This window comes from Panicum virgatum, chromosome 6N (assembly GCF_016808335.1).
Source record: "Panicum virgatum strain AP13 chromosome 6N, P.virgatum_v5, whole genome shotgun sequence".
NCBI lineage: Eukaryota > Viridiplantae > Streptophyta > Magnoliopsida > Poales > Poaceae > Panicum > Panicum virgatum.
In genome coordinates, this window is record NC_053150.1 from 5,370,283 (window position 1) to 5,389,038 (window position 18,756).

The 18,756-nt window shown below is 48.6% G+C and overlaps 2 protein-coding genes across 5 annotated transcripts; one reads left to right on the top strand and one right to left on the bottom strand.

The window, feature by feature from the left end:
• Positions 1-1,310: 1,310 nt before the first annotated feature.
• LOC120679573 (leucine-rich repeat receptor-like protein kinase TDR) lies at positions 1,311-9,483 on the bottom strand. Its single transcript, XM_039961186.1, has 3 exons — positions 6,458-9,483; positions 5,958-6,358; positions 1,311-1,394 (listed from the first exon to the last, which is right to left on the bottom strand). Exons 1-2 carry the CDS (start codon positions 9,144-9,146, stop codon positions 5,976-5,978), a joined length of 3,072 nt encoding a protein of 1,023 aa, XP_039817120.1. The 5' UTR covers positions 9,147-9,483; the 3' UTR covers positions 1,311-1,394; positions 5,958-5,975.
• LOC120679574 lies at positions 1,411-5,654 on the top strand. 4 transcript variants are annotated; one of them, XM_039961189.1, is made up of 4 exons: positions 1,411-2,963; positions 3,036-3,292; positions 3,372-5,317; positions 5,402-5,654. In XM_039961189.1, the coding sequence occupies exons 1-3, from the start codon at positions 2,282-2,284 to the stop codon at positions 5,307-5,309; spliced, it is 2,877 nt and encodes a 958-aa protein (XP_039817123.1). In that variant the 5' UTR covers positions 1,411-2,281; the 3' UTR covers positions 5,310-5,317; positions 5,402-5,654. The 4 variants fall into 4 exon arrangements, with proteins under 4 accessions (XP_039817123.1, XP_039817122.1, XP_039817124.1 ...); XM_039961188.1 differs by having other exon boundaries at positions 1,538-2,963; positions 3,372-5,325; XM_039961190.1 differs by having other exon boundaries at positions 1,538-2,963; positions 3,372-5,321.
• Positions 9,484-18,756: the final 9,273 nt, after the last annotated feature.

An 18,756-nucleotide genomic window follows, 5' to 3' on the forward strand; every position in this document is an offset into this window, starting at 1 on the left:
AAACAACACGAACAAATAATTATTTTTACAAACAAAGAAATTAAACATAATGAACAATGAACAATGTACAATGAACAAAATATTAATCATTGTGAACATTTGATTGTATAGGCTAAATATGGAAAACAAATATCACGAACAAGTGAGTCAACATTTCGGAACAATTTGATTTACACAGCAAACAAATAATTTGAAATTGTGAACAAATTAGTTATATGCAGATAAATAATTGTACATGAAGAACAAACACATCTACATCGGTAAAAATATTCTTATAGTTACATATACACATGCTAATACAAGCTTGTTTTTGGCTCCTGCCTATATGAATTGTATAAGTATATAAAGAAAATAAATTATTTAAAAACTCTACAAGACACGTATATAACTTACATAATTCTATAATTGAGAAAAATCACCGTCAAATACAAGAAAGGTGAAATGAAAGTGAAAAGGGAAAAAGAAACAGAAGGAAAAACATGTTAAAAGTGAGAAAACGGAATAATGAAAGAAAAATATGAAAGAAAGTGTTGGACAAAAAATAGTAATTTGAGAGAAAATAATAAATACAAAAGGTAAAAATATGTTTATAATGAATAAAACAGGAAAGAATAGAAATAGAAAGAACAAAATGAAATAATGAAATGTTTTCCTATTTTGAAATGATAGAAGTAGAAAAAAGAAAACAAAAAGAATACGAAAATAGGAAACAATACACACGACAAGAAAAAAGAAGGAAACAATAAGAACAAAAAGGGGCTGGATCATTTATTGCTCTGGATGATGTCATGTAAAAGTCATGTGGTGTGTCTTCCTACAGGAAAAAACAAAGCACGTTATTTAGTCTGCTGCATGCATGCACATCTGATACTGTACGGCCTCAAAAGTTATAGTAATTGTTATTGGGCTAAATGAATTAACGGAAAACAGTCCACCAACTGATGTGGATTCCTTCTGGCGATGGATGAGGTTTTTGCAGCGTGAGCGATAGCTAGCCCCAGCGAGATCTTATATGCCTAGGGTTCTAAATAAGATCCATAAGAGATGGTTCCGATTAAGAACCATGCTGATAGCTGCATTATCTTTGGCGGTTCTAAAGTAAGAACAGAGAGAAAAACACATGTAAACTAACCCCAAGGTTCAAACCTATATCTTAGATGGTTCCTTAAGTCTGAAAGATAATATTTTAAGCCACATATACTCCAGGTGGACACGTTCCGTCATAAGGAACATATATCATTCTGCAAAATTTTAAGAAATTAAATATGATATAGTTTAGACTAATGAATTTGAAATGTGACAAGTTAAACTTAAAAAACCTTGTGAACTCAAAGAAGGTTTGGTACTCGTCATATAATGGAGACATTTTACATGACAAAGTAGGTAGTTTACACCATGGAAAAAAATTTCGACCGGTAAATCCGGTTTACCGGAAAATTTACCGTTACCGGTAGTGTCCGAGAAATGGATTTCGGTGATATTTCGCATTTACCGTTTTCAAATTTGAAAATTTCAAAAAAATTATATAAAATAGGGTAAAAATCTGATAAAAAACTAGACATTTTTATGAGCATTTTGGACTAATATTTTTTGTTGAAATGTAACCTCATATGTTGTGTAAAAAAAAAAGAAAATGAGCTTTTACTGTTGAACGACTCACCTTATCCATTCGCACGCCCCGAGCAGCCGTCCACCCTCCCCATTTCTCCTCCTCCAGTCCTCCGACACCCGAGCTGCTCCCTCCTTGGCTCCCGGCGATTTCCGACCGGATCCCACCGGTTTCCGCGCTCGTGGAGGCGGTTTCCGACCGGCAAGAAGAGGTTTCCGGGCGGGCGCGGGCGCCGGTGCCGCTGCCGGCCGCTCCCGTCATTTCCCGAGCGGAAATCGGGGTGTTTCGGCCGGATTTCGTCGCCGGTCGCGCGTAGCTTCCGCTTGCTCCGGGTTTTGCGGTTTTCGGAAGTTCCGGCCGGTAAATCTTTGATTCCGACCGGTTTTTCTCCCTACCGACCGGATCCGGCTGCTGTGGGTAAGGTTTTTTTTGTTTGAATTTTTTTATGGTAGCAAGTAGTGTAATATAAGTATTAGTAGAAGTATACAATGTTTTTATGGATTAGAAAACGAGAATGTGCATGTATTTGTTATTCATGTTTTGTTATGTATGTGTATGAGTACAAATGTGAAAATTAATATGCATGTGTTATGACAAATTGAGAATGTGCATGTTTTTTTGGTATGTGAATATGCATGTGCATGTGTATGAATGTTGCACCGTTGCAGGTAAATGGTTGACCCTGTTTGGGAGCATGGAGAAAAAAGGGGATCGGGTTTCAAGTGCAAGTATTGTGGCACATCAAAGAGCGGTGGAGGGGCAACACGGTTCAAGGACCACTTGGCACATAGAGGTCATGATGTTATTGATTGCCCTTCGGTTCCCCCCGCGGTGAAGAACTTTTTCATTAGTGAGTTGGACAAGATAAAGGCGAAGAAGTATGAAAGACAGCAAGATAGACGTAGGAGAGATGCTGCAGCTCGAAGTACTCAATATGTTGACTTTGAAGGTGAGGAAGAAGAAGAAGAAGAGCAGGATGATGAGTTGCAGCAAGCTTTGAGACATTCACGGGAAGAGTATGAGTTTAGGCAAAGGGCTGGTCCAAGGTATGAGAGGGGTGGTGGTTCTGGATCAGGCCAGGCACGGGATCCAGGTGGTGGCTCTAGACCAATTGGGAGGATGTTTTCTAGGAGTCGGTCACATATCCCCGAGCGGGCAAGGGACTATAACCTTGCTACTGCTTCCGGACCGAGGCAGCAGAGGATTGATACGGGGCCTTGGACGTCTAAGGGGAGGACTGCGAGAGAGTTGCTGGGTAGGGCGTGGTCAAAGGCTTGCCACTCCGTTGGTATTCCTGGACGGAAGGTAGATGACCCTTACTTTAGGGCGGCCATCATAGAGACACAGAAACAAGGTAAATAATCATTTATTATTGCATGCCAATTTGTATTGTACATCCCGGATCATATGTGATTATTGCATGCAGGTACTGGGGTCACGATCCCAACTGGGAGGGACATTGATGGAAAATATCTTTCAGAGAACGTGGAGGAGATAAAGAAGGAGATCAACAAGTGGAAGCAAGAGTTCCCTGAGTATGGTGCCACTATCATATGTGATTCATGGACCGGTATTTCTCGCAATAGCGTAATCAACTTCTTGGTATATTGCAATGGAATGATGTACTTCTGGAAGTCTATTGATGTAACTGGAAAAATACAAGATCATCATCTCATACTTAAGGTAATCATTTGTATTTTTCTAATGGATCATGACATTTGTAAGAATTTGTAGTTTTCTAATGGATTCCAACAACTTGCAGGAGATAACAATTGTTCTGAACGATATAGGGCCAGAAGATGTGATTCAGATAGTCACTGATAATGGCAGCAACTTTAAGAAGGCTTGCAAGCTGTTGGCAGAGGAGTACCCTCACATTGTGTGGCAGCCATGTCTTGCCCACACGATCAACCTCATTCTTAAAGATATTGGAAAGTGGGATGATCACAAGGCCATGATTCAGAGTGCCCAATATATTTGTCAATGGTTATACAATTCTAATAGTGTGCACTCCATGTTTAAGAGTGCCACTGGTGGGGAGCTAGTTAAATGGAATGCAACAAGATTTGGCACTAACTATATGTTTCTGGAGAGTTTTATGAAGAAGAAAGATCAATTTATGATATGGATGATGTCAACTGAATATAGATCATCACGCCACTACAAGACTGAAGCAGGCAAGTATGCATTCGAATGCATGACCTCTGTTCAATGGTGGGCAAACATGCAGTATGTTATTAATGATGTGGAGCCTCTCTATTCTTTTTTGCGATTTGCTGATCAAGACAAGACTCCAACTTTGGGTGAAGTTCTTATGGAGTACGGCAGCCTCAAGCGTACATATCATACCCGGTTCCATTCAGATATGGCAAGGTGTGACAGGATCATGGAAATTGTTGACAGAAGGTTGGCTAGTGTGTTCGAAGGTACGTATGCGCACACTGCTTGTGCCGTACACCCATATGCTTGTTATGCGTTTGGAATATCAGAAAATGTCTTTGGAGACCTTCGGAAAGGGCTGGAGAAACTTTTTGACATCGACAGAGCAGCACGTGCACTACAAGAGTATGAGCTCTTTCGTCGAAAACTTGGAGAATTCTCATCTGACCTTGCTGCGAGGATGGCAAAAGATAGAGGCACTTCTCCAGCTAGTTGGTGGGCTATGTTTGGTTCAGAAACACCACATCTTCAGATAGCAGCTAAGCGACTACTCTCTCAATGCGCATCATCAAGTGGATGTGAAAGGAATTGGAGTTCCTTTGCCTTTATTCACACAAAGCTTCGCAACAGGTTAAGCAGCATGAAGCTCCATAATTTGGTATATGTGCACTACAACCTTCGGCTTCGTATTCAGCGTGCAACAGCTACAGTTGAGGCAAGTGATTTCGATCCTGCTACTAGCTTCATGGATCTCTCATTGTATCGGCAGACCAGGCCAATTGAAGAATGGATGCAGCATGGTAGATCAAATAGAGCACCAACCTTAGATGAAGATTCTGATTTTGCCGACCCTCCTGTGCCTGCTCAGATCTTGACTGACCTCGCACGTAGGGTGGGTGAGCCAGTAAATGTTGATGATTGGGCCAGAGAGAATATTGGTGACACCCACCTAGGGAAAAGAAAGACCAAAATTCCTCCAAATCAGTCTAAACGAAAAAAACAAAGAAAGGGTGACGTTGAGGAGGAAAGCATTGGCACTGACGATACCACACCAGAGCCTAGTGATGATGGACATGGTGGTAGTGGTGGTGATGATGATGACGACGACGACGATGACGATGATGGTGATGGCAATGAGGGTGGTGATGACAATGACGATGATGATGGGGATGATCGTGGTGGTGCTTCTACTAGTGGTGCTCCAACTGGTGCTATGAGATTTACGGGAGAGACTGCCTTCACTCATGCCACACAAGATCAAGATCATGGAGCACCCAGCTCTCAACGTCGCACAAGAAGCAATACTCGTCCATTAGGCCCGTACGACGGTGAGGATGATGGTAGCTCTACCTCTGTCAGTTCCACCTACAGCTACCCGTCGGCACCCTCCTTTGTGTGGCCACCACAACCACATCCGATGGCTGTCCCTCCGCGTCCTCTATATGGATATCCCCATATGTACTATCAAGGATATCTCCCATATGGAAATCCTCACATGTACTATCAGGAATATCCCCCAGAGCAAGATCCCTCCGAATGAGTACCTAAGTATGTAGGTAACACATCTTATTTTCTCACTTGCATTCATTTCTTTTACATCTTCTCACCCATTTTATTTATTCCTTTTTATAGGATTCGACGTTACAATGGGAGTCATCAACAATTTCCGGTCGGTCGTAAGGTTTTCCTATGGGAAAACACCGAAATAAAAATTTTAGAGTATATTATGTGTTAACTATTTGAGACTTGTATTATTTGAACCTATATTTTATTTGAACCTATAAATTGTGTTAACAAGTTGAACCTATATTTTATTGCATTTGGATTGTGGTTTGTATTGATATACATATGTTTTACGTCAATTCTATTAATATTTGCTTTGTAAGAAAATCATTATGCATATTGAACTATTATATATAAGAATTAGATATAATTCTCTGAAAATATTACACTTCTCTTAACACAATTTGTTGTTTTCTACCGTGGTCAACATTTTTCGGTAATTATGCAGCCTATTCCACCGAAATTACAACGGAAACCGGTCGAAAAATACGAAATTCGGTGGTTTCAAATTTGAATTGGTTTACCGACCGGTAAATCCGGTAAACCGCCGGTTTTCGGTATTTTTCCGTTACCGGTGCGGTCCGGTAAATGACTTACCGCCGGTAAGTTTATCCTTGGTTTACACACACGTGGTCGTCGCTAGCTAAATGATCTTTGTTTGCGCTTCCTTCTTCGCCGCGAGCTTCCGGCCGCGCTTGGCCTCCTGCAGCATGGACAACACCTCCCTCATCGACGGCCGCTCCTGCGGGCTCCGGCTCGTGCACAGCAGCGCCACCTGCAGCGCCAGCGCCATCTCCTCCCGGGCCTCGCCGCTCTGCCGCCGGTCCGCCCACGCCGCCGCGTCCATCACGTCGCGCGCCCCGCCGTCCCCGCCGCCGGCGACCTTGCGCCGCACCCAGTCCACGATGCTGCTCCCCTCGCCGTACTCCGCCTCCACCGGCCGCCGCCCGGTCAGGATCTCCAGGAGCACCACGCCGAAGCTGTACACGTCGCTCTTCTCGTCCACTCGGAGAGTGTACGTGTACTCTGAATTGTTCATGATATTTGACGAAATGTTCAGTTAGCTCTACGAAGGTCGAAATTGTTCATGTCATGGCACGATCAGAGACACGCCGCCTCACCCACCTGGCGCGATGTAGCCGCAGGAGCCGGCGACGGCGGACATGGGGGCGGCGCCGCGGAGGGCCTTGGCGACGCCGAAGTCGGCGACGCGCGCCTCCATGTCGGCGTCGAGCAGGATGTTGCTGGGCTTGAGGTCGCGGTGCGCGACGGCGGGCCGGCAGTCGTGGTGCAGGTAGCTCACGCCCTGGGCGACGCCGACGGCGATCCGGTGCCGCGCGTCCCAGCCCAGCCGCGCCTTCGGCTTGGCCCGCGCCGCGGCCGCGCCGGCGCCGGCGCCGTGTAGTAGGTCCTCCAGGCTGCCGTTGGGCATGTACTCGTAGAGCAGCAGCGTCGCCTCGCCGTTGGTGCACCACCCGAGCAGCCGGACGATGTTGCGGTGGCGGAGGTGGCCCAGCACCTCCACCTCCGCGAGCACCCTCTTGCCGCCGTCGCCATCGACTTGGTCCTTCCGCGGCGGCGGCGGCTCCGGAGCGGCCGCCTCCTTCTGCGCCGCCGCTTGCCACAGCTTCTTCACCGCGATGACCTCGCCGTTGGGCATCTTCGCCCGGTACACCGTGCCCGACGACCCGGTGCCGACGATGCCACCGCTCCCCTCGACGCACCGCGCCACGTCGTCGGCGGTGAAGCTGAGCTTCTGGAACGCAGTCATCCGCCACGGTCCGGCGACGACGTTGGCCCGCGCACCGCCCACACCACCGCTGCCGTCCGGCGCGGCGGCGCCGTCGTCCCGCCACTGGAGCCAGCGAGCCGTGACCGCGAGCACCGTCATCCCGGCGACCGCCACCGCCGCGGCGGAAACCCACATTGCCGTGTTGTGCCGAGCGGAGCTGCCCTCGCCGCCGCCTCGCGAGTCGGCCGGCGCGAGGTGGTTGAAGGACACGTCGAAGGTCTCCAGCGTGGTGCAGTTGGCGAACCCCGGCGGGACTGCGCCGGTGAGCGCGTTCCAGGACAGGTCGACCTCGGTGATCGACGGCAGGCCGGCGAGCTCGGCCGGGATCTCGCCGGTGAGCTGGTTGTGCTGCAGCCTCAAGCTCACCAGCCTCTTGCAGACGCCAATGTCATCGGGGATTGCACCGGTCAGATCATTCCCTGCCAGCTCCAGCCGGTACAAGTTTGAACACCCGGTGGCGCCAAACACCGGGACCTCGCCGTCCAGGGCGCACTTGCTCGCCGCGAAGACTTGCAGCTTCGGCGTCTGCCACGACACGTTCGGGAGCGCGCCGCCGACCGGGTTGCCGGAGATGTTAAGGTACTCGAGGCTCGGAGAAGTCACGAGGTCAGCAGGAATGCCGCCGCCGGTGAGCGAGTTGGAGCTCAGGTCCAGGTACGTCAGGTTGCGGATGGCGCCGAAGCCTGGTGGAATCGTGCCGGAGAGGCGGTTCGACGCGAGCCGGACACGCCAGAGCGACGAGCAGCCGGCGAGGCTCGCCGGGATCGCCGAGTCGAAACGGTTGTCGAAGAGGATGAGGCGGGCGAGACGGTTGCCGGAGCACATCCCGGCGGGAATCGGGCCGGAGAGGGAGTTGGTCGACACGTCGACCCGGACGAGCCGGCCGCTCGCGCCGAGTGACTCCGGCAGCCGGCCGGTGAGCGAGTTGTTCCAGAGCTGCAGCACCTCGAGGCTCGGCAGCGCGCCGATCGACGGCGGGACCGTGCCGGAGAGGAAGTTGCTCATGAGGTTCAGCGTGGTGAGGTTTGCCAGATCGCCGAGCCCGGCCGGGATGGCGCCGGCGAGCAGGTTGTCCGACAGGTCGAGGACCTGCAGTGCGCGGAGGCGAGACCACTGCGGCGGTATCGCGCCGGCGAGCCGGTTCTTGAACAGAAACAGCGCTTCAAGCCGCGCGAGCTCGCCGAGCTCCGGTGGCAGCGGGCCGGTGACGTTGGCGACGGCGATGTCGAGGTACCGGAGCTGCGTCAGGTTGCCGAGCTCCGGCGGAATGTGGCTGTCGTAGGCATTGTACCCGATCTCCAGGTGCTCGAGAGATGCGAGCTCGCCGAGCTCAGGCGGCAGCCAGCCGGTGAGCGCGTTCCCAGAGAGGTGCAGGAACCGCAACCGACTGAGCTGCCCGACCTCAGCAGGGATGCTGCCGTTGAAGTAGCTGCCGCCGAGGTTGAGTCTTTCCAGCCGCCGGAGCTCGCCGAGGCCACGGGGGAGCGCACCGACGAAGCAGTTGCTGAAGGCGTCGAGCGCGGTGAGCGCGCCGAGCATGGCAATGCCGTCGGGGAACGTGCCGTTGAAGAAGTTGTGGCTGACGTCGAGCACCTCGAGCCGCCGGAGCTGGAACACGGCCGGCGGGAACTCCCCGGCCAACGCGTTCGCGCTGAGGTTGAGCGCCGTGAGCGTCGGCGCCAGCAGCCGCGCCGCCGTGGCCGAGACCGTTCCCGAGAGGTTGCGCCGGGAGAGGTCGATCCCGACTATGTCCCCCGTGGCGGCATCGCAGGAGACGCCCGGCCACGCGCACCACGGCGGGGCCAGCGACCGCGTGGCCCCCGCGGACGCCGCGGCGGCGTACGTCCACGGCCGGAGCGCGCCGGCCGGGTCCCGCAGCGACGACTTGAGGGACAGCAGCGCGAGGAGGGGCAGCGGGGCCGACGACGCGGCGGTCGTGATGGCCAGCAGGGGTAGCAGGAGCAGGAGGCCGCCGTGGAGCGGGAGCGGCGACGGGGAGGAGGTGCCCGTGGCGGCGGCCATGGCGGGGGAGTAGCCGTGTGGGAGAAGGTGCCGGTGGTGGTGCCAGGGGGAGCGAGGGGGGCGTAAAATGGAGGCGGGAAAGGTAGTGGTGGCGCACTGGTGAAGGTCATGATGAGAGGCTTGGAGATGGAGGCGGAGGAGGTGGTGGTGGACGACATGAGGAGTGGGCTGTGGAAGCGCGGAGTGGAGACTGGAGCTCGAGGAGGGAGAGGAAGGGATGGTGGTGGTGGAGGTGGTGATGATGGCGGCGGTCTGGTCGGGCCGGGCTCTGCTTTCTCACCATTGCGGCAATGGAAGCTTACGCTTTTTCGTTGTACCGTGCATGAACATGCCTATTGCCTCTCATCACAACTAGCACTAGTTCTGGGCGCGTTTAGTTCTTCTCCCAAAATTTTTTGGATGTCACGTCAGCACTTTGACTAGATGTCGAGAGGGCTTTTCGGACACTAATTAAAAAACTAATTTCAGAACTCACTTGGAAACCACGAGATGAATCTTTTGAGGCCTTTGACCACATCATTAGCACATGTGGGTTACTGTAGTACTTATGGCTAATCATGCACTAATTAGGCTCAAAAGATTCGTCTCGTCGTGTACATCCAAACTGTGTAATTAGTTTTGTTATTTAATTACATTTAGTGCTTCATACATGTGTTCAAATGGGAGGTGAAAATTTTTGGGTGAAAATTTTTGGGAACTAAACGGGGCCTCTGTCTCTCTCGTCCTGCATGAGATAGTTTTCGAAACACTCTCTTTTTTAGAAAAAAAAACTAAGAGAACATCCTGAAGTTTGAAGCTTCAAATTAAATGACGGTTCTCTTCATAAAAAATAAGCTTCAAAATTCACAGAAACTTAAATAATAGCTAGCAAGATTCCATTGGAAAATGACCTGTTTGAAGCAGCAGCAAGAGACCAAGAGTGAGGATCAGGGCCTTTAGCCGGCTTTGATGTTGAAGTTGAATGAACAGTTCATGCTGCTGTATGCGACAACAAGGCAACATCCACAACCACTTTTTGCCCGGCATTGTCCCTTTCGCTTTTCCAATTCATCGATAGATTTGCTGCCCTTTTCCCCCTTTCTTCGCTTTCTCAAAGAGCTCCTCCTCCTACACCTCGAGGGCTGCTGGAGAACGGTGTGGTGTGGCACAAGTGCACGGGCCCACGGCGTCAGTGAGGGAGATGATGCCGCTCTGATTGCTTTTGGGGGAGGCATGGGGGGAGTGCTGTGCACTCGAGTAGCTTGCTGCCAAGGTGCTGATCCTTCCTTCTTCCTTTCCTCCTCCAGGATCCTCATGCTGCCGTGCTCTTTTTGTAACTTTGAGGCATGGAGGAGGCTGATGGATAGTGCACCAAGCCACCAACTCGGTTGAGTGACCGTGTCAGCTCATGCTCAATTGTTCGTCCAGATTCCCAGCTCAAGTGGGGGCAACCTGTGTTCCTTCAAAGCTCTTTTCTGATGCTAGCCTCTCTGAATCCTGCACAGTTTGTTACTTTGTTTGTTGTCCAGAAGTTTGCATTGACTTCTCTGATGGCAGCTAATTAAGTACTTGAGGAATGAGCAGCACTTACTCCTGGCTGTGATGAGTGAATTGTCAACCGTGCGGTGTGATCATGTGCTTGGTCTTTGGTTGCAGGTACACGGGCGTCGAGTGTCGACGGTGAGCTGCCGTGGAGGTGCTGTGGCCGATGGACCGTGCGGTGGACGGCGGTAAAGGGCAGCCGGGACCGGAGCTCGGGCCGGGCGGCAGCTGTGGCGTCCACTCCTGGATCAAGGGCGCAAGCACCGGTGGATGGCGGGTTTCTTGGTTTGCGCCACAAAACCAAGCTGGCGGACGGCAGTTGAAGACGCCAAGTCGTGGAGGCACGGGCGTCGGTCTCGGGACTGGCGGAGGAACGGGCGTCGACGGCGTCTAGGGCCTCGCTGCGGGCGAGGAGGTGACGGGCGTGGGCAGTGTCTAGGGCCGTCAGGAGGCCGAGGCGGGAACGGCGTCCAGGGCCATGGCGTGGAGGCAGGAATCTTCCCACGCGTGGAGTTTTGGCGGTATTCTCAAAACTGGCCACCTCACCGGGTTTCGCGGACCCCTCAAAACCGCGGATCAGATCTGCATCGACGTGGCGGCATCGCGGAGAAGGCTTCGAGTCGAAGAAAGAAACTCCGTCGTCGTATGAGATCTTGTACCCTTTCTGGTTTTGCCCCTACGGGCGTTTTAGTGTACGAGTCAGGGTGGAGGTCATTTCTGGGAAGGGACCGGTCTGACCGGTCTGTGAGACCGGTCTGACCGGTCACCCCCGAGATCGTATAAATACATCTCACCTGCCCCCTTTGGACAGGTGAGCCTCCAAGCCACGAGTCATTTTCTGTTTTTCCTTGCTCCTCTCTCTGTTCTAGGGTTAGGCCGAGGTCTCCATGGTAAACGTGGTCTAGATTATAGCTAGGTCCACAAATTTGAGAGGGTGGATGAATGGGTGGAGGTCTAGCTCTTGTATAGGTGAATTCCTCTGTAAATCGCGATGAATTTGAATGTAATCGAGGAACCTTTTGAGCAACTCTCTTGTGTTCCCGTTCATCTTTTGTTCATGGATTGATTTCCTCTCTTTTGGTGGTTTTTGAGATTAAGCCTTTCTCTTGGTGGGTTTAGGGACTCCGTGATTTGCTTCTCGACCATCTAGCCTAGAGCTAAACCCCCGAGAATCACCAGTCCCTCGGATTGAGATTTTTGGAGTTTTTGGAAAACCCTCTTTTACCTCTTCCCCCCACGAAATTCTTGTGATCCTTTGCGTTTTGGATTGATTCCTTTTGTGGAGAGGTTCGTCTCTATCCCAGGAACCTCCCTGCAAATTTTGAAACCATTTGGTGATGATTTGAACGAGTAATCTTGAAATCTCCTCGAGTTCGCGGGCTGCAATTCTGTTCTGAGCAGAAGCGGTCTGACCGGTCGGAGCAACCGGTCTGACCGGTCTGGAATTTCAAATCCAGCCCAACCGGTCTGACCGCCCAGAGCAAGCGGTCTGACCGGTCCCTAACTGCTAGATCGGCAGTTTTTCTCGATCGCTTCCTTATTTTCTCTCGCTCGTTCTTAGGGCTGATTTGTGTTGGTTTAGCTCTTCTATAGCTACTCCACACTCCTTCTAGGACTTGAGGGTTTGTGATGATTTTCGGGATATAGGCCGACGGATCGATTTCGAAAGAAATTTTGATCGGCTCCCATTCGCACCCCTCCTCCTCTGGTCGCCAGTTTCGGTCCCTCGGTACTTGTTCTCTGTAAGTATAAGATCATTTGGTGATGCTAATCTACATTAGGCCGGCACAAGAAGTATGCACATCATGCCTTAATCATGTCGCATATATCTTGATTTCTTATCAAGTTCAAGCACTGTGCTGCATAGGGAAAGATGTAGCACACAACGTTAACAATGATCATATCCTAAGTTGAAGTAAAAGTTACTCATCTCACCAGATACCAGTAGCACCAGATGGAGCACTCGAGTGTACCAAACTGTCATGGACCCCTGCCTCTCGATGCATTTTGGGTGAAGAAATCAAGGCAAATCATGTCTTGCAACAGATCTGATCGGCCACTGCTGTTCCAAGTTTTACCAAGATCTATCATCACCATCTTTCTGCTGTACAAACATTACCTTGTTTTCTTGAACCGAGTAAACTAAGCACTAGGAACTACAGACTTGAGCTTATTCTTTATGCTCATTGTCTGCATGGTGCGCGGCAGCAACCAGAGGCAAACCATGCAAACAATTCTGCTCTGAAAGAAGGAGGGCAAAGCTTTTGTGGCAAATTAACAAGCTAGGTCAAGAATTAATCACCCTAGAATAGGGTTAATGTGATTTTAATGGTCAATTGCATTATTGTTAATCATACTAGCAATGTGCAGTTTGCAAAGACTTATCATTGCTACTCGATCATTAACAGCTTCTTGTACAGATATTTCAATTCTGGTTCTGCACCTTTTTTATCGCGTGTGTTTCTTGGAGGGTTTCATGGTATTAAATATCATCAATTTTGCTGACATGGTAAGGAGAGATAAGGATGGAGTTTCATGAGATATGAGGAGTTTCATCACCATGAAATCCATCTAAAACAGTTATCTAGTTTCCAGTCTAGATAACTGTGTCATGAAACTGTGCACTGCGACTGGCCTTAGTGGTTACTTGGTAAAAACAATGAATTGCTAAGCTCATCTCCCTAGTAAAGGGATCAAATTTCACACTGAGAACCTGAAGTGTTATTGCCTTCTTTTTCTGCTGCACTTTTGGTTAACATAGCATCATTGCATTACTTGAGGGAGCTGTCACAACTCATCTTCATCCATGTTTGTTTTGCATGAATGAAGTTTGACGTGCATGAGAACGATCATATCTACTAACTGTCAACTGTCCTTGGCTCTCGAAGGAGTCTGGGTGAAGAAATCAAGGCAAATCATGTCTTGAAATAGATCTATGGGCCACTGCTTAGGTGATGATCCAAGGAAAAACCAAGGGTGTGTTTAGTTCGCGAAATTTTTTTGGTTCGGCTATTGTAGCACTTTCGTTTTTATTTGGTAATCATTGTCCAATCATGGACTAATTAGACTCAAAAGATTCATCTCATCATTTACAGCTAAACTGTGTAATTGGTTATTTTTTAAAATTATATTTAATGCTTTATGCATGTGTCCAAAAAATCGATGTGACGGGGAATCTTGAAAATTTTTTAGAACTAAACATGGCCCAAGCACATCGTGTACGAACACTCATCTTGTACTGCGTAAACTAAGCATTGCCAACTGCAGGTTTTGAGCTTACCAGATGTCTGCAAGATGCCCGGCAAAATGGATGCGGCAGGAGCAGCAGAGACAACAAAGCCGAGTGAGGCAGTCTCTCAGAGAGCACCAAAGGAAGAAGAAAGTCTTCATGGCGACATGACACGGCAAGCCAAAGCTTTGGTGATCTGAAAGCACAACAGCTAGCACCTAGAAGAGTTGCCCTTGCGCACCCTTTGAACTGAATAGTAGTAGGTCAAAGCAGAGTAGATTTTTTTTTATTTGGATGTTTTGGATCGAACGTATATGATGAATTATGCAATGATTGAACTTAAAATAATTAGTCAGTGGTGCTCATAATCAAGATGATATTTCAATCCAGTTTGTCTTATCTGTGTCGATGACAATGACTGCTAGTACGTACAGATTTGTATTAACAATGAACTGAGAACTTCAGTTTTGATGGACCACACCATTCTTCACTGAAGGCAGAGATGTATTAGATAGAATCCGCTTGAAGCAAGCAGTACTTGATACTAGCTCTACCTCAAGTCTCATCATTCTCATAGCAACACCTGTACTGTAAGCATCATAGATGACATGGAGCATGCGGACGCACATGGATTTCAGAGACCAAAGCTTTCACTGAACCACTGGCACCGTGGATCAAAGACAGAGGAGCTTCAAAGCACATGTATGGTGCACAGGATTTTTCTTCAGGGTTCAGAATCATCGGTCCCCCTGCCCGGCTGCCCGGCCGCCTTCTCCTTTCTTTGGGATGCACCACCGTGAACCTATTTTCTTATTCCCTTGACCTTTGTTGCAACTCTTTTTGCCTTTTTGCTGCACTGCATGTGCACTGCATTAGGGCAATAGAAGTAGTTGTGCAATCATGTGCCTCTTTGCAGAAGTAAAGTAGTAGTTTTCTCTGAAGAATTCTGAAGAATGGATTATTAAAATTGCTGGAACAAGGGAGGCCTAGCTCCTAAATCCTAATTAAGACAGCGTGATGATTAGCAGGTCATGCAGCACCAGCCTTTTTGCCGACCCCTTTCCGTGAGCGTCAAGAGTAAACAAATCGAAAAGGCGGTGCTAAATGCGCATCAGTAAGAGTAGTAGTAGTTCTCATTCCCAAGGCGTGCAAAGATCGTCCATCATCATCATCTGTTCATCGAAAGATCGGCCATCATCAGTGAGTAAGCATGATGTAATGCAACATGCCAACATGGTAGGGGCGGGCGGGCGGCTGAGGCAGGCGATGGAGATCTGGGAGTAATCGAGAGCGTGCCATTACTGGGGCTAGGCGATCCGTCGAGCGTCGATGCATGCTATTCCTGATTCCTGAATCTCGATCACTAGTGCCGGACTGTTCATGTTCCTCTTGCTCGCGTGTGTTTCAGAGCCTAACTGCAGCTGCAATGCAAGACTACTGCAAGGCCGCTGCATCTGGATGATAGGCGCCGCAACTTTTCAACGGGGCCTGCCTGCCTGCCTGCCGATCTTCAGAGGAGGGCCGGGCATGGAATGATGAGACTTTGGCAGCCTTTGGACGACGCGCGCGGTGGGAGCCCGACGAATCGAGTAGGGAGCCCGCCGGCGTGGCTAAAGCGGCCGGCCGGGGAGGAGGAGGAAGACGGTGGAGGATGGGCGCGTGCGTCGAGCTGATCGATGGTGCTCCTGCGCCGCACCTGCATGAGACACGCGCGGGATTGGGTTGGGGTTGCCGGCCGGCGGCAGCGCTGGTGGGTGGGTGCTTTTGGCAGGCGATCCATCGATGCCGGCCAGGCCGGCCGCTCTCGGTGCTGATGTGTGCTTTAGTTTGCTCGGAAATTTAGGCGGAAAGCGGGCGAAAGAGAAGCTTCTTTTCGTCGTCTTCGAGCTCAGTTCATTCAGACCCTCGAGCGTGGGTGCGGCTCATTTTATACTAGGGTCAGTTGGATCCATGCCACTCCAATTTCTTGAAATTGGATCTCATGTTGAAAATCATGCCATTGAGTGGCATGATTTTGAACGTGACATCCAATTTCACGGAGTTGTGGTGGCATGAATCGAATTTTCCCTTTATACTAAGGATAAAATCCGCTCTTTTCATACCCACATCGTGGATATGTACAACCAATGGTTACCAAGAGTTTTTAGAATATATTTAGTTTGGCTTTAAAAGCAGATTGGAGGGTGCTTTACACCGGCTGCTGGAGGGAAGTTTGACGAGAATTACCCGCCTACCGTCAATTATGAAGCATATTAATTTCTCTCCTTTTGTGTCCGCTCCCCCGCTCCTGTCATCCTCAGCCGCACGCCCACTCTACCACCGCCATGATCTCCTCCGCCGCCATTGCGCGAGGTCCCCACCGCCGCCACAGCCGCCGCCACGCGAGCTCCTCTGCCTCTCCCCCGCTGCGGAGCTGACATCCCCAGCGCCGTCGGCACTCTCCTTGTGTGGCCCTCTTACCCTCTAGGCAAGGCGGCCACTTCGGCATTGGCGGCCAGGGCTAGGGGAGGCGACGGTGGATATGGAGAAGGAGAAGGACAGGTGGATGGCAGTGCCGGCTCATAGCCTTCGCCGCCATGCCCAGGCAGGCGAGCCCCGGCCGCCGTTGCTCCTTTGTGTCCTTGCTAGTGAAAGGAAGAAGGGGTTGCTCAGTGGGGTCTGCTCGTCAGTGAGAGAGTGAGAAAGTTAAGTGGAGAGGGCTGTGGATGAAACGTGGTTTTCTCAAAAGCCACAACTGCTCAATCAAATAGCTTCCTGACTTTCTCACAACCCATACCTCACAACAACTTTTCTATAGCCCACAACCCACAACTACTTTTCTCAAAAACTACAGCTCAACTAAACACACCCATAGACTCAGAGAGATTATTCATCCATTCTTTCTTATAGCAATTATCCTTTACTTGTAGCTCTAATTCCTTGATCTGTTCCAAGCATCCTGCGTGTAAAATATATGGTTCGTGCTGCTAATCTCGTGATGTTGGAGAGATGCTCTTGCAAATACATATGGATTCGAGGTAAACATGATAGCGATTGTAGATATAAAGATGTGTTTAATAAATTTTAAAAAACTAGGGATTGGTTACTTCATGTTGTTCAGAACCTAACACCTCTTACTCATGTTTTGGCAATGGCAAGACGACAAAATATTGAAAAAGTATATTGAGTCAATACAAATTCAAATGCAATGCTTACTGCCCGGGGTGGTGGCCAAGGGCGGAGCCAGCGTGGGGGCAGGGGGGCTCAAGCCCCCCTACCCCTAAAAACTCTATTGGAGGCAAAGAGAACGGAGGAGGAGAGAAGGGAAATGAGGGAGAGGAATGAGCCCCTCTAAATGCTAGGGCTTGCACCGCCACTAGTGGTGGCAAGCAGTCGGGTAGTTGATGATCTTTCGGGCAATGGAAGCTGATCGTGTGACGATGGCGGCCTAGTTGCGTTGGAGAAGGGCGACCCTGCAGGTAGATTGAGAGCGAATTAATATTGCGGGCATGTATATAGGAGTACGTGGGTCCCACACGGATTCCATCAGAATATAGTATGTGGGTCCTACTAGAAGAGTACGTGGTCACGGCATGGGTCCCACCTAAAAAATACATGGGCCCCAGCTTAAGAGTACGTGGATCCTGCATGAATAGTACATGGGTCGCACGTGGGGCCACGGCTCACGGGAGTGCTCGAAATCTTGACCCGTTAGTATATGTTATAGATATGTGTGTGCCGCAAGTGTACCGTAGTAGTAGTCAGATGAAAAGTACACGAAGAAAGGTCTGGGAGGGTTGAAAACCATTCATGTTGTTGCAGTTTTCATGTAAAAAAATCGGAAAAAGTCCTTTTTGTCTCCCTCAACTTTGGGCCAAATCTGTTTTTCCTCTCTGGACAACAAAACTGTGCGTCCAGTCTCTTTAGACTCACAAAACCGTCCACATAACCTCTCTGAGCGGTTTAAGGGTGAGGTGGCAGCGGTTTTCTTATTTTCTTTTATTTTTTATTTTGACAAAATCTTTAAAAAATCACAGTAAATCACAAAAAAATCATAAAAGGGAAAAATCCAATTTTTTTGAACTCCACGTAAGTAGATCTACGCATTGAACATATTATATGACATACTTTAATATAATTTTTTTTGTAGTTTTAGATATATCATTTTCTGTAATTAAATTAAATCTACAATTTCTGTTGTCCAATTATGGTGGATTTTTTATGGTGAGACAATCCTTATATAATTGAGCTATAATACAAATTTATAATTATTGGATCATTTTTGACTAAGTTATAGATTTATCTATATAAATCTAGATAAATCTAGACCAATCTATAGAAAAATCTAGGTAAATCAATAACTCAGTCATACATGATCTGATAATCATAAAAATTTTACTACATCTCAATCATATAATGATTAGACCACCATAAAAGTTTCATCATAATTGAATGATGGAGACTATAACTATAAATTAATTACAGAAAAATATATATCTAAATCTACAGCAAAACATTTATACTAAATTATACTATATAATATATTCATTGCGTAGATCTGCTTAGAGTTCAACAAAATTGGATTTTCTCTTTTATGTTTTTTTTTGTGATTTTTTTAAAGATTTAGTCAAAATAAAAAATAAAAGAAAAAGAAAAAAACCGCTGCCACGTCACCCTCAAACCGCTCAGGGAGGTTACGTGAACGGTTTTGTGAGTCTGAGGAGGCTGGATGGACGGTTTTGTTGTCTAGGAAGGAAAATCAGATTCGAACCAAAGTTGAGGTAGGCAAAAAAAAAAACTTTTTTTTCAAAAAAATTCAGAAGTTTCTAAGCCCACAATTTTTTACGTCAGCCCATTTAAAGATCAGGCCCATCTTGAAGA